Source organism: Peromyscus californicus, unplaced genomic scaffold (assembly GCF_007827085.1).
Source record: "Peromyscus californicus insignis strain IS unplaced genomic scaffold, ASM782708v3 Scaffold_11__1_contigs__length_118956290, whole genome shotgun sequence".
Lineage (NCBI taxonomy): Eukaryota > Metazoa > Chordata > Mammalia > Rodentia > Cricetidae > Peromyscus > Peromyscus californicus.
This window is the reverse complement of record NW_026294402.1, coordinates 11,229,004-11,244,778: the sequence shown is the minus strand read 5'-3', so window position 1 is coordinate 11,244,778 and position 15,775 is coordinate 11,229,004. Positions and strand designations below refer to the sequence as shown.

At 44.6% G+C, this 15,775-nt stretch overlaps 1 protein-coding gene across 1 annotated transcript in view; it reads left to right on the top strand.

Moving 5' to 3' along the window:
• The window catches only part of Hephl1 (hephaestin like 1), a 69,356-nt gene that overhangs the window by 51,215 nt on the left and 2,366 nt on the right, over positions 1-15,775 (top strand). The window contains exons 13-18 of the mRNA XM_052752688.1: positions 1,430-1,569; positions 4,287-4,427; positions 6,967-7,073; positions 8,164-8,386; positions 10,186-10,325; positions 15,293-15,455. Of these exons, the coding sequence (XP_052608648.1) occupies positions 1,430-1,569; positions 4,287-4,427; positions 6,967-7,073; positions 8,164-8,386; positions 10,186-10,325; positions 15,293-15,455 (914 nt within the window). The remainder of the gene's footprint in view (positions 1-1,429; positions 1,570-4,286; positions 4,428-6,966; positions 7,074-8,163; positions 8,387-10,185; positions 10,326-15,292; positions 15,456-15,775) is intronic.

Here is a 15,775-nt window from a genome sequence, read left to right as displayed (position 1 = left end):
AAATGTGTTTGTCACGCCCCACTCTCGGAGAATGGTGTCCAGGAAGGCCCTGAGGACACACAGGAAGGGAGCACCCCCCAGAGTATTCCCACATCACTCAGAAGCACTTGAGGTTCCTGTGGTAATCTGATGATATCTGAAGAGCTGTGGAAACCTCAGAGGCCTAGTTCACACATCCACAGCCAATGGTAACTGAGGCAGATCTCGGAGTCGTGTCTCAGGCCTGCCATTGTGAAGAGGTGTTCTTGACCTGCATCATGCCACAGCTTGTGCATGTGTGTGCTTTATGTGGTCCACTCTTGGAAAGAGCGGGGGTGTAGAAGCCCTGTCTCGGGTTCCCAAGCACAACAGGGCTGGGATATGTTTACAGAGAAAATAAAGCGGAGAAGCTGGCTTCAGACTGAGGCCAGTGCTGTGAGCTGAGGTCACTGTTAGCACACACTGGCATCTGTTAAAGCATCTTCAAACAGGTACACACAAAATCCACTGTTTGGGTGGGTTAATAGAACATAAAATAACAAGACCACACATTTGTACATTCACAGTACACACCCTGCAGACTTGGTCTTCAGAGGGGGAGAATAACAGCCCTGAAACCTGGAGGATTTCAGAGCCGAGGAGTGTGTGTGTGTGTGTGTGTGTGTGTGTGTGTGTGTTTATGTGAGGAGGGTGTATTGTGTGAGTTTATTTATTATGAGGAGTGTGTGTGTTTGTGTTTATGTGAGGAGGGTGTACGTGTGTGAGAGTATATTTGTTGTGAGGAGTGTGTGTGAGGAGGGTGTTTATGTGTGTGTGTGTTTTCTGTGAGGAGTGTGTGTGTGAGTGTGTTTTCTGTGAGGAGGGTGTGTGTGTATGTGTTTATTGTGAGGAGTGTGTGTATGTGTGTGTGTGTTTTCTGTGAGGAGGGTGTGTGTGTATGTGTGTGTGTGTGTGTGTTTTCTGTGAGGAGGGTGTATGTGTGTGTATGTGTGTGTGTGTGAGTGTGTTTTCTGTGAGGAGGGTGTGTGTGTATGTGTTTATTGTGAGGAGTGTGTGTATGTGTGTGTGAGTGTGTTTTCTGTGAGGAGGGTGTGTGTGTGTGTGTGTGTGTGTGTGTGTGTGTGTGTGTGTACCAGCCAGAGAGGCACAGCTGCTGTTGCCCATTAGGACTCTCTAAGGTTAGCCCAGTTTAGAGCCCTGCAGCGGGTGACAATGACGGTCTCCAAGGGTGGCCATGGGTCCGTGCTGGATTATTTTTATGAGGACATGAGCGGCTCTGAGGTGCTGACTGCTAGCCCTGTTCTCAGAGGTGTTGCAAAGGCCAACTCCCCGGGAGACCCTGTCCCAGCTGGGGTTGGGGAGCACCACCCCAGAGCACCCCAGATAACAGAGACACTCTCGGTCTTCCTGCCTTCTGACAACCTTGATTTCTGATGCCTTTTCTTTGCAGACATGGGGATATATTTATGAATCACACTGAAAACTGGATTGGCTCTCAGTACAAGAAGGTGGTTTACAGGGAATACACGAATGGAGAATTTGTGGAGATTAAAGCCCGGCCACCGAGGGAGGAGCATCTGCAACTCCTGGGTAAGGCACTGTCAGCCCCGAGCAAGCGAGCAAGCATGGGCAGGCCTCTCTCTCCCCTCCGCTGCCCAGCCCCACCCCTCACACACATCAGGATCCCTGTCATCTACCAGGTGTCTCAAGCTCTTGAGCCTCTTTCCGGCCTCTCTACTGAGCTGAGAAATTTTCAGTTTAGACAGTTTGATGACTCAGCACATCAGGCAGTGTGTCTGCGGGACCTCCTCAAGGCCCTGGCTCAGTGCGCACAGTGACATGGAACACTCTGAGTGCTAGCCGAAAGGAGCTCCCTTGTGGAGGTGGATGCTGAGAGTGACCTGTGGACCTCAGAACCGACCATGCGTACACATGGGCTGGGCAGGCTGATGTCCCATCTGTGTGGCGGCCATCAACAACGGCCTTCCTGCTCTCCTTCCTCCTTCTCCTCACCTGGAGTCATTAGACCCACCCCACTTGAAAAGAATATTTTTAAGGCAGAAGCCTAGAGGATTTGAGAACTACATTTGTGCTTTTTACACCACAGGTAACTTTGTGAGTATGGGTTACACAGTATTTTCAATATTATAATGACTGATGTGAAACAGCCTGAGGATGATTACGTGCTCCCCTCCCCCACACCTCCATGGTGACTCACCAGCTTGTTTGTTACTTCCACATGAGTAATGCATGAGTCACTCATTGGAACTGTAAGTGCACACAGAGCTCCAAAGAAAAGGGTTGGGCTAGTGGCGGGCGCTGGGCGTGCTCCTGAGGAGCCTAACTTGATTGGCAGCAGAGGGAAATGAGTGACTTCTATCAGGGGCAAGTTAGCAGCCATCATCCAGTGGAGAGTGAGGCCCTTTCACTCATCTTCAGCTTACAGTGGCCTGGACTTCCAGTAACTCAGTGGGCATGTGCCAGGTCCACCATTGCCCCGTGTCCCATCACGTTGCTCCATCCGCTGGAAGGCATCATTTTAACCAGTATAGCTTATGTACATACTTGTGCAGTGGAGCGATAAACAGTAATGAATGATGATTTTAATGCATGCAAAGTGTCTGAACTATACCCACGCTGACTGCTCAAACACATAGCAGTTCCTTTTTACTTCTGGAGATAACTGTAGTTCAGATTTTAGATGGATTAATGGCTTTAGCCATGTTTCTCAGAATCCAAGCTGGAGCTTGCTCCAGTGACAAATGAATGGATGTTGCCACACCATTGACCATCCAAGGGCATGTCTCTGAATGAATGTAGAACACACCAGATGCCCAAGAGGGAACCTTAGGGATCAGGTGGGAGATGCTTCGGCAAAGAGTCTGAAGATGGCTGTGAGCCCCACACTCTAAGGTGTTGGGGTGTTTCCCTAGCACTGCAAAGCAGGAGGCACTGGCATGAGGAGGGCATCGCCATCAGGCACAGCCTCTCCGGCTTCAGCAGGTGCAGACTCTTCTGCATGGACACAGAAGCTCACACGAGAGGCCGGAGAGCATGTGTTCGCTCAAGGCATCTGGCCAGGTTTCATTTCTGTTGCTGTGATAAAACAAAAAAGCAAACAAAGAAAGCTGGCAACAAGCAACCTAGATAAGAGAGTTTCTTTTAGCTCACAGTTCGGGCTACAGTCTACTTGATGGAGAAGTCACAGCAGTGGGAGCTTGAGACAGTCCACACTCAAGAGCAGAGAGGAAGGAATGCATGCTTGATGCTCAGGTTGCTTTCTGTACTCTCATACAGTCCGGGGCCCCAAACCAAGGAGCAGAGCTGTCCACTTTCAGGCTGTGTCTTCTTATATCAATGAAGGCAGTGAAGACTGTCTCCAAAGACAAGAGCGCAGGTCAGCCCGATCTAGACAATCCCTGCACTAAGATGCTTCTCAGCTGGTTCTAGGTTGGATCAAGTTGACAGTTAAACTAACTATCACAATATGCACATACTGAGAGTCTGCACCAGACATGCAGTAGTGACATGCCTGTGCTGTCCTGAGTCCCTTTACTACCCACCATTCCATGGGAGCCTCGTCATTAGTGCCAACCCCATTTCCTAGATCATAAGCAGTTTGGGTCCCTTAAGGTTTCACACAGGTATTGGCATTTGTTAGTTTTCTGTTGCTGTGAAAAACACCATAACCAAGGCATCCTGTAGAAGGAAGGGTTTTCCTGGGTTTACTGTTCCAGAGGGATAGGAGCTGGCATGGCAAGGAGGCATGGCGGCAGGCGGCAGGCGGCAGGCGGCAGGCATGGCAACAAGAGCAGGAAGCTGAGAGCTCACGTCTTTTAGGGCAGGCACAAAGCAGAGAGAGCAATCTGGAAATGTGTAGATTTTAATCTCAAAGCCCATCCCTCCTGACATGCTCCAGCAAGGCTACCCCACCTGAACCTCCCAAACAGCGCCACCAACTGGAGACCAAATATTCAAATGCCCAAGACTCTGGCGGACACTTCTCATCCAAGGGATCACAGATTACAACTGAAACTCTGTTGCTCCGGAGCAGTAAGAAGTTCAGCATTCACTGAATACCTGGCTTCGCTGGACAGAAATAAACCCTACAATACACACACAATGCTATTTAATAGTTCTATGGGAAAAGTCTTAGTGAACCCATTCTGCAGATGAGGAAATTGAGATTCGGATTACATGATTCACCCAAGGCCTTCTGTTAAGGGAAGGTGGAAGAACTTGAACTCAGGTTGGCTCCACTGCTGAGCATGACATATTTGTGATGTCCTGTTGTGTTTTGCCTTTAGGTCCAATGATTCACGCTGAGGTGGGGGACTCCATCCTCATCATCTTTAAGAACAAAGCTAGTCGGCCCTATTCCATCACAGCCCAGGGTGTGGAGGATTCGAACAGTGGGAAGCGTCTCGAAGTGCCTGTCACAAAGCCGGGTAAGTCATACACAAGGTCTGCTCCATCCTGATGAGGTCACCAGGATCTCCTCTTCTGGTCTCTGAGGGTCTTGGATAATTCTCTTAGGTGTGTCTCAGCCGCTGCCTAGTCTCCAGGGCTATGAGCTCATCATGTATCCAGTGACCCAGAACTTAACTTCCCAAACAGTGTACCAATTGGGGGAACAAGGTTTGACTACATGAGCATGTGCGAGACATTTCTTATTCACACCTCCACAGCCATCATTCAACAAACATTTACTGAACACCTTTACTTTGCTACTGGACAAACAACAGGTTATTCCAATTTAAAGAACACCACACCTGCAGTCACTTGCCTTTCTGAAGCTAAATACCAGCTGTTTGTCTGGTCATTCTTACGGCAAAGGGGCTTCAAAGAGACATAATAGAAATCACACCTCAAGTTGTATCCCTACCCACTGTTACATCAAAAAAAAAAAAAAAAAAAAAAAGTGAAGTTCCATGGATGCATCACTTCTGTTTTGCTTTGTGTACAGACACTAAGGCAAAGGTTCATTGTTCTGATAGGATGGAAATGGGGTGTAGATGGTTCCAAGAAGCTAATGACTGGGAACAAGCTCAGTTGAGTCTTCTGCAATGTGCCTATCATGCTGGTTACTATGGATATATTGACTCGGCAAGATCCTGGGTCAGCCACAGTGATGTGTAGATATGGTGCCTACTCATAGGGGGTGTGTACACTTGTTATTAAAGCATAAAAAAGTCAACTGGGTGTGGTGGTGTGTGCCTGTGAGTACTCTGGAGGGTCAGGTGAGAGTCCTCAGTCTGAGGCCAGTTTAGTCTGTCAGCAACAGCGGGAGATACAGCCATCGACCTCTTACCCTCTATGTGACGCCGTTGCCTATGGGGCTCATGGAGGAGTTCTTTCCAGTAGCCTACACATGGGTGTAGCAGGGATCATGACTTCTGCATAGAAAAGAATTTCATGATCAGCATGAAGCAAAATTGGAGTTCGTTAAGAAGAGGACCGCACACCCAAGGGGTTGGGATGGGCTTCTCAGGGGCAGAATCACACTCGAGTGTCTTAGCCACAGCTGTGTGCATGACTCTGTAGCTTCTGATGTCATGTTGTGCAAATGATGTAATTTACAGCCAGGTTCAAAGATGGAGCAAAGTTTAAAGATTCAGTTTAAAATAAAACTTACTTAATTGTCTTACTGTAAAGAACTTCCTCTCGTTATATAGGTGAAACCGAAACATGGTTTATGGTGTGCTGTTCGAGTTTATGAGGGGTACTGATAAGGATATTCAAAGGTCACAGGGTTTAAGACATCCTTAAGCCTGGCTCTTTACCTGGTAACGCTCTTGTTTGAGTTACCGCTCAGAAAACAGAGTATGGACTCCGCCAAGGCAGCCTACACAGTGGGTTTTGTTGTTTGTATGAAGCATGGAACTGAGGGACTTCATTCCCTTCTGTGACCCCGTTTCCTGTTATTTTGTCTTCATTTGGTGCTACATCGGGAGACTTTGTTTCAGAAACAAAAACACAAACAGAAAGTTAACATTTATTGACCACTGGTAGTATGAAGCATTGCCTCCATGTATTTAATTATATAATTTCAATTAATCATTAAAAAAATTCTCAAAGCATGAAGACCAACCCAGTTTACTGGTAAGGAAACTGTAGACCAGTGAAGTTAAGTAGTTTGTCAAATATCAGTTAAAAAGTTCCAGCCAGATGTGGCCATACATGCTGAGCAGTTCAGAAGCCGAGGCAAGAGGATTGTGAGTTTGAGGACAGCCTAGGTTATATGGTAGGCCTTCCCCCCTGCCCTCCTCCTGACAAAAATACTCTGGGGAAGAAACTTAAGGAAGGAGGAGTTCCAGGTCATGGTTCATCATGTCAGGGAAGTCATGGTAGCAGGAACGTGAGATGGTGGGTCTGCATCAGTGGTCAGGAAGCAGAGAGAAATGGATGCTGGTTCTCAGCTTGCCTTCTTTTTATTCTGTCCAGGATGCAGCCCATGAGATAGAGCCACCCAAAGTGACACTTCCCACCTCAGTTAACCGATATTCCCTCCTGGACAAGCTCAAAGGTTACCCTAATCTGGATAACCCATGTTATCTAGGTTGTATGGCACAGGTCTAACCAGACTTAGATGCTGTAGGCATTCCTGCAGACTGTCTGCTAGGTGATTGGAGATCCTCTCTAGTTGGCAATCAGGGTTAATGAGACATCATGGTATTAGAGACAAAGATGGAGATCCTTGGGGACAAAATGTGCCAAATTCAAGCAGGATAAACAGTGGACTGTGAAATACATCTTTACGTCCTGAATGTTAGTTGACAATAGAAACATGGAAGCTAAGGGAAGGCAGGAGCCCGAAATCACACAGACGTGCTCTACAGTTTGAACCCATAGGCATCAAGGTGTGAGTTTAGTAAGAACATGTCTGGAAAATGAGAAATTATCTCCACTAACTAGAATATATAAAGATCTGCTTGGAGTTCTTCAGGTAAATCTAATAACCAATTTCAATTTTCTCTTTAATTTCAGGAGAAATAAAAACTTACAGATGGAACGTCCCCAAGAGATCAGGTCCCGGGCCCTCTGATCCTAATTGTATCCCATGGGTGTACTATTCAACCGCAAACTTTGTCAAGGTAAGGTGGAGAGAGGAACCGGGGTGCTTGCAAGGTGACTATTGAAGCCATCCCCATTCTGTGGGCACATGTAAAAGTGGTGTGACTTAGAACAGGGGTCTCAAACGATCACCCACCGGACAAATCCAGCTGCATCCATCCATCAACACCATCCACCGGTGTAGCAGAGGCAGTATGACCCACAAAGCAAAAAAAAAAAAAAAATGTTTAGTATACAATGCTTTATAACTATTTTAAATTTTATAACTGCTGGTATAGGAATATAAAAATGAAACACTATTTAATTTCCAGCTACAGAACCTTCAAGATAATTTGAATCACATGAGAATTTGCCAGTTTGAAAGGAAACAAGTGTCACCTAGTAGAATTTGTTTATGGTTTTGGGAGGCGGGAAATCTTTTCCTTTTAATTACATTTATGTCTGTGTACATAAACACATGTTGCGTACCACAACTCATATGTAAAGGTTAGAGCACAACAGAGAAGTAGGTTCTCTCCTTCTGCCATGTGGGTCCCAGGGATAAAGCTTGTGTCATTAGGCTTGGTGGCCAATCTTTCCTGGCTGAGCCATCTCACACGGCCAGGGCTCAGGGACAGAAGCACACCCCAAGCTTAATTAAAACTACAGAACCTTTGGATCATAAATAGTCTGAGGAATAAAAAGATTCAATGCCAACTTTGAGTTATGTACCCTTGTATGTAAAACTACAGTAGTGTTTAATCATGTGACATAAACCAAAGCCCAAACCAGAGTCATAGCCTATGCAAAATGTAATCATTTTTAAAGTGAGGAGTTATCTTCACCTTCCTCTCTCTCAGTGGCACATTTCGTATTAGGAATCAATGACCTAGAGTTCAGGAGATAAGCACACACAGGTAATTTGAAAAGTACATTTGTATATGAGGAGCATGGGAACCTTATTTGTTATTCCAAGTATGAATCTCAAACCTACTGAGTACTTGGGTTATGCAAATTACAACTGACATGGAATGGGCCAGGGGAGAGGAGGCAGTGTCTACACTAGAATGGCGGCAGGTGGGACGATGTCACATTTAACCCCTCATTAACCTTGGTTACTTTTTCCTCCAGGATACGTACAGTGGTTTGATGGGGCCTCTCATCACATGCCGAGAAGGGATATTGAACGAAAAGGGAAGAAGAAGTGACGTAGACTACGAATTTGCTTTGTTGTTCCTGGTGTTTAACGAGAATGAATCATGGTATCTGGATGACAATATTAAGAAGTATCTCAATAAAGATCCACGGGATTTCAGGCGCACAGATGATTTTGAAGAAAGCAACAAAATGCACGGTATGCAGGCCTTTAAAGAGAGGCTGGTGTTGAGACAGGTCACTGCTGAGACCCCAGCCCCCTCCTCTGAACCCTCCTCTCCTCCAGGGACAGGGGAAGAGAGCCCTTTCCAGAGTGAACCAACCTAACCACTGAGCCAGTTGTTTGGGGAAAGCTGTCACTGAGACCGTTAAGCTGTGAAGAAGTAATTTTTTTAAAGATCAAATTGTCACTTGTTGATAAGTTTTAATGTGAATCCATGACAGCTTCTGTGCAGTCAAAATTAAGGGTTTGGATGAATTCTCTGGAACATGAAATGTCACTCGTGAACTTTATTTAGTGTGTGTATGTTACTGAATTGTGTGTCATTTAAGGAAGTTTGAGTGGTGTGTTTGCACAGACACACGCACACTCACCAAGATCTACATTTAAACCTCCAGGCTTATGAGGATTAGAACGTGGTGGTGGTATCCCCCATTCAGACGCTTTTTCTTATCCATCTCAGCAGTTTCTCAGCACGTTGTCAGTTTTCAGCAAATGGAACTTACTTGGTTGTGCCATGGTGCACAGACTTAAAGGTTGGTAGGAAGCGGAGGTGGAGTCACCACTGTAGAATCCAGCCTGCTTTTCTCACAAGGAGGATGGTTTAGCCTGCCTGATGCTCTCTTTTTAGAGACCCAGTTGCGCTTATTCTGGTTCTTAGAAAGTGAAGCATTAAGAGTACAATGGACACAGATCCAAATGGATTCATTTTGTGTGTGTGTGTGTGTGTGTGTGTGTGTGTGTGTGTGTGTGTGTGTGTGTATGATTTATCTTTTACATATACATATGTTTTGCATGCACATACATGTGCTAGATTCTTTGTGGCTTAGTCTACTCAGGTATAGTAAGGAATAAATCTTACTTCTCATCAGTACATTTGCAGTCTACTTCCTAAAGAGGCATGTAGAATAAATGAATAAGCACCTTGTTTGTAGTTGGAAGATTTCCTGTGTCCCGCCTGGCTGTGGTAGGGACAAATCTCTCACCCACAGCCCCGCAGCCTTTTATAAAATAATTACACAGAGATTTAATATTAATTATAACTGCTTGGCCATTAGCTCAGGCTTATTACTGACTAGCTCTTACACTTAAATTAGCCCATAATTCTTATTTATGTTTAGCCACGTGGCTGGTACCTTTTCTCACTTCTGCCTTGTCATTTTGCTGTGTCTGGTTGTGACTCCTGACTCAACTGTCCTCTTCCCAGAATTCTCCTTGTCTTCTTGCCTATACTTCCTGCTTGGCTACTGGCCAATCAGCTTTTTATTTATCAACCAATCAGAGCAACACACATCCACAGCATACAGAATGACATCCCACAGTACCTGTTATTTGAGATGTAGCTCTGGGAAGTTTTTTTTTTTTCCCCAGATCCCTACATGCAAAGATTTCCTGGTTATCTGAATTTTGGATCTAGAATGGTGGGGCCATTGGCAAGCATGAGTGAGGCTGGCTCCTGTCTCTCAGGCAGATTAGAATACTAGTAGTGAGCTGGAGAGATCAATCAGGAGTTAACAGCTCTGGCTGTTCTAGAGGAGCCGGGTTCAATTCCCAACACCCATATGGCAGCTCACAACTGTCTGTAAACTCCAGTTCCAGGAGTTCTGATACCCTAACGTAGACATAGATGCAGGCAAAAAAATACCAGTGCACAAAAAATAAAAATAAATAATAAAAAAATAAGAATACTAGTAGCCTAGACCTTGAACCATTTCTACCACTGGGGTAAGCAGATTGTCCTCCACTGACCTGAAGCTATTTTATTTTCATCTTCTTAGCCATTAATGGAAAGATATTTGGAAACCTCCCCGGCCTCATAATGATGGAAGACACAATGACTAACTGGTATCTGCTGGGAATAGGAAGCGAAGTGGACATCCACACCATCCATTACCATGCAGAGAGCTTTCTGTTCAAAGTAAGTGTCCGGGAAGTGTTCAAGGGAAACTCTGAAGGACAGTTAAGGCCATTCTGACAGGAAGGGAGTTAATTGGCTATAAGGCCTATGGCAGGCTCATATTAGAGAATAGAACAGGGTGGCCACACCCTTCCCCTGCTGTGTATTTCTCAATGTTTCTGCCTATATCATTTCTCATAACACACCAGCTTCTCTGAGTTTCAGATGAGAGTTTTTCCGTCGGTGGTCTGGCCATAATTGTGACCACCGTGGAGTATGCTGTTAATACTGTATGTGAACTCCCATGGTGTTTGGGGGCTTTCCCTGATCCTTCCCTCTGCTCCCCTTCCCTCCCCTCCCCTCCCCTCCCCTCTCCTCCCTTCCCCTCTCCTTCCTTCCCCTTTCCTCCCCTCCCCTCCCCTTCCCTTCTCTTCCTCCCTCCCCTTCCCTTCCTCCCTCCCCTTCCCTTCCCTCCTTCTTTCTTTTCCTTCCTTCTTATCTCTGTTTCCTTTTCTCCTCGACCAGTTAACAAAGCAGCCCTATCTAGCAAAGGAGATATGTGAGCTGGGCTTCATCTTGACTTCTGCTCGAGAGCTGGGCTGCACCACACGTGAACTTCTGCTGTATGGGCAGTGACAGCTGCACAGTAGAATCACCTTCGGAGCTATTTAAAGAACACACCTCACCCCAGACCTGACAAATCTAAAGTCTAAACACTCTGTCATCTTGGGTGCTGGTTCTTCCTACAAGAAAGTGGAAACAGAGCCAAATCCGATGCACAAGGAAGCAGGACCAGTCCCACACTAGTGTACAAGAACCAACAATAAGCCACTGAAACATTCATGTTTCAAAACACATCAGGTGTTAGCCATCAGTGATTAGAGTGTCACAGATTAGTTTTCAGAAAGTGCCTTTTTCAATATACATTTCTAATATTAAGTTAAAAAAATCATAAAATTATAAAAGTTCATCTACACATTATATATGTTTAAAATGAAGATTTAATTCACGTTGCATAAAATCCCACTTGTTGTAAGATTCTTATTTTTTTGTTAGCACAGTGGTCTAACCAGCAATTGAAGAAGAGAATCTCCATCACCACCCACCCCACTCCACCCCCACTACCCCTGTAGGTCACTTCAGCCAAGCCTGAACATTTGACAGCACCATTCTGTTTCTATCTCTGCTATAACCTGGATGTGTTTCCCCAAAGTCACGTGTTGGAGACTTGATCCCCACTCCTATCATGGGGGCAGCTGGGGCCTGATGGAAGATGACAAGTTTCAGGGTAGAGTTCTCATGAATGGAGAGATGCCAGTCATGTTACTGAGGCTGCGAACTTGACCTGTTGCTCTCCACATTGTATCCTTGTGCCTTTAGCCATGGAACAGTGCAGCATGAAAGCACCTACCAGGTCAGGCCCCTTCATCCTGGACTCCCACCCTCCCAAACTGCAAGTAAGAAATCCCTGTTCCTGGGCCTTTCAGATGGCTCATCAGGCAAAGGTGCTTGTCCTGCAAGGCTGATAATCTGAGTTTGACCCCCAGGACCCACAGTGTAAGGAGAACCAATTCTTCCCTAGAGCTGTCCTCTGACCTCCACACATGCACTATGGCATGCTTATGCATACACACAGACAGAGAGACAGAGAGACAGAGAGACAGACAGACAGACAGAGAGAGAGAGAGACAGACAGACAGACAGACAGACAGATGTTAAATTCTAAAAATAAATTAAAATAAGAAATTTCACAGATTATATATGTAGAGTTTCAGTATTCTGAATATTGTACAGAAGCCATGCAACTTGCAATATCTCAAGTCTGGCCTGTTTAGTTCAGCATAGATGTTTGGTCTCATGCATCTCGTATATGTGGCAACTTTGTTTTACTTGATGACTGAGTCATAGTTCATCATATGGATACAGTGCAGTTTATTACTTTTCCCAGTAAGAACTGTGAGAGTGTTTTCAAGGAGGGTCAACGTCATTATAAACAGATGCACACATTTTCGCACGAGTTCAAGTTTTTATTTGCTAGAGAAAATGTGCTGAGTTGCTAAACCATGCGGTAAATGTGTAGTTGGAATTCTCTTTCGGCCACCAACCAGTTCCCAAATAAAGACAAAGAGACTTACTATTAATTATGGATATCAGGCCTAGCTTACACTTGTCCCACTAGCTCTTTTAACTTAATTTAACCTGTTTCTATTCATCTACATTCTGCCTTGGGCTTTTTACCTTTCTTTCATTCTGAATGTCCTGCTTTGCTGCTTCCTCCATGTCTGATTGGCCCCTGGCATCTCCTTGTCATCTCCTTTTCTTTCTTCTTTAAGCCTAAATTCCTCCTCCTACTTACTCTTCCTGCCCAGAAGTTCCACCTATACCTCCTCCCTCGCTATTGGCCATTTAGCTTTTTATTAGACCAATCAGGTGCCTTAGGCAGGCACAGTAATACAACAACACATCTTTACATAATTAAACAAATGCAACACATCTTTGCACAGTTAAACAAATATTCTGCATCATTTCCCCCTTTGTCTAAATAAAAATAAAGGTTTTTAGCTTTAACACATTAAAACTATATACAATAAGAACAGTTATCAAGTAAGAATTACATTTACAATATCCAGTCCATTTGCATTTGGCAAATTCAGAGAAAATACTCCATTATCTATCCTATCTTGGTGAGTCCAAAGTCATGTACCTAATTTACTTTCTATCCTAACTTGTATTACTAACCCAAAATTATCTTTTTAGACCTCAAAATGTTTTCTTAGATAAACAATTTAAGCTTTTATGTTTCTCAACCTTATAAACTTTATATCTCTTAGGTAAGTTTCTTTTCTGAATTTGGTAACAAGGAAAACTATAACTATAACTATCTCATTTTCAACTCCATCAGAGACCCAAAAAGGATATAATATCACCTGATTAAACAGGAAGTGCAGAACAAACAACTTCCAAAACTATAGAAATGATGGAAGCAGCTGGCCACCTGGACAGTCACCCAAGCTTCCTCTGTACCATTGTGGCATCCATCTTCAGCCTACAAACCTAGAATATCTGACAGACTTTTCTGTGAAGCAGGAAAATTGAAGGACTGTCCTGCCTTGTCTTGGCAAAGTTTGGCAGTCTTTTTCCTTTGTGTCCTGCTTATCCAGTTTGCACAGTACATTGTCATCAGTTGCTTTATTTGAACTGATACATAAAAGCATAAATAATGTACGTTTCTGGGGTACAGTGTGGTATTCTCATTCATATACACATTGACTAACATGCAAATCAGAGTGGGACCATCTGTCTCCTCAAACAGCACTTGTTTTTGGCAAAACATTCAAGATCCTCTCATCCAGCTTTTTTACTATGCAGTACCTGGTTATTGTCTGTAGACAGCCTGTTGAACAAGACAACACCAGCACTTCTTACTTCTGACTGTACCTCCCTATCAACCCTCTCTGTTCCTGCCTTCCTCATACTCTTCCAGCCTCTGATCACCACCACACCACACTCAGCCTCTGAGATCAGCTTCTTAACCGTCCACTAGTAAACACTTTCTCAAATCAGAGTAATATCAGTTCATAAAGGGAGTTTGAAAGTGTTCTTTTTGCCTCCAGCTTCTGGAAGAGTCTGTTTAGGATTGCTGGTACTCTTCAACTTTGTGATTGAACTTGTCAGCAAAGCCATTTGGACTTATTGGAAGGTGTTAATATGATTTGTATTTATTTTTTACAATCAATACTACTCAGGCCACTTACCTCTTTTTCTTTTTCAAAAATCTATTTTATGGGCTGGGGGTGGTGGTGCACACCTTGGGATTAAAGGCAGGAGGATCTCTGTGAGTTTAAGGCCATTTTGGTCTATGTAGTGAGTTGTAGGGCATCTAGGACTACATAAAGAGACAGTGTCTCAAAAAGAAAAAAATGTGTATGAGTTTTTGCCTGCAAGTATGTCTGTACACCATGGGTATGCCTGGTGGCCACAGAGGTCAAAGAAGGCACTGGATCCCTGGAACTAGAGTTGCAGATGATTGTGAACAGCCATATATGTGCTAGAACTTGAACCCAGATCTTCTTTCTGCAAATGGTCTTAGTCACTTACCATCTCTCCAGTCCCCACCTATTTTTTCTTGAATGGTCACTCATAGCTGTGTCCTTTAAAATTGTTGACAACCTATACGTTGTAATCTGTGAACACAGAGCTGTTTGTTTGCAGTTCTTGTTTTTCATAGTAAGATCTTAGTGGTGTTCCTTTTCCTTCCCCATAGCTGTGGTTCTGTCTTCTCCCTCCTTCCTGCCCTTCCTCTTCTTCCCCTCCCCTTGGTCAATGTCTGGAGATTTGCAGTAATGTTTTATTGCTGTATAACAAATCACTCTAAAGCTCAGTGGCTCAAAACAATAAACACTTACTATCTTGGTCTCTCTGGGTCAAGAGTCTGGAGGAGTCGGGCTAGCTGACTTGTATTTTGTGTCTCTCATGAGGCCCAATAAAGACATCTGGGCTTTAGTTGTTAATGGTTTGACTGGAACCACGGAATCCATCTGCAAGCTCACCTGTGTGTCTGTTGACTGAAGGCTTAATTTCCCATCACATGGGTATGATGAGGGAGCTGGCTTCAGCCAGACTGACTAATCTAAGAGAAAGGAGAGCTACAGAAGAACTAACTCATCAATATGTCTTTTGTACCACATACCACACACACGCTAACCTCCTGCGACTCAAGAGGGAGCTGTGAAGGTTATATGAGTATCAGGATAGGAGGGGTGTTAAGGCCACTGTGGATGTTCATCACTGCAAGTTTATTCAATCGATCTGTTAAGAGAACAAAACCCAGCTCTACCTTCCTTCACCTCTGTTGTGTCCTGCTCTTGCTTTCGTTGATGTCTGCCATTTTTTCATTCCTTCCTTCTGCTTACTGTGTCTCTTCACTCTTCTTTTTCTCCTCATGCTGAGGAAAAGAAGCCATGGCCTACGTCTTTTGACTTTTGCAGATAGATAAGTCCTACCGAGAAGATGTGTACGATCTCTTTCCCGGGACCTTTCAAACCATTGAGCTGTTTGCTGATCACCCAGGGACGTGGCTGCTGCATTGCCACGTCTCTGACCACATTCATGCCGGCATGGAGACCACCTACACTGTCCTCCGGAACATAGGTACTGTCTGTCAGTGATGCCAGCTCATGGCATCAATCTTCCCATAGACCTGGAAAACAGGAGGCATGAGAAAAACACAGGTACAGACCCCAAGGGGCTCAAAGTCAAGTAAGAGAGACAAAAAAGTGAATATGTAATCACAAGGGAGAAAGACGTGCAGAAACAGAGTAGAGAACAGGGTCCAGAGGCAGTGGGAGGAGGGCATGTTTGATAGTCTGGGGTGTGCACCAAGGTATAAGATGCCATGATCTAAAGAGGGATCTCAATGGATGAGCAGACACCCGGGAGGTGGAGGGAGTGGTACTTGATACTGGTGTGAA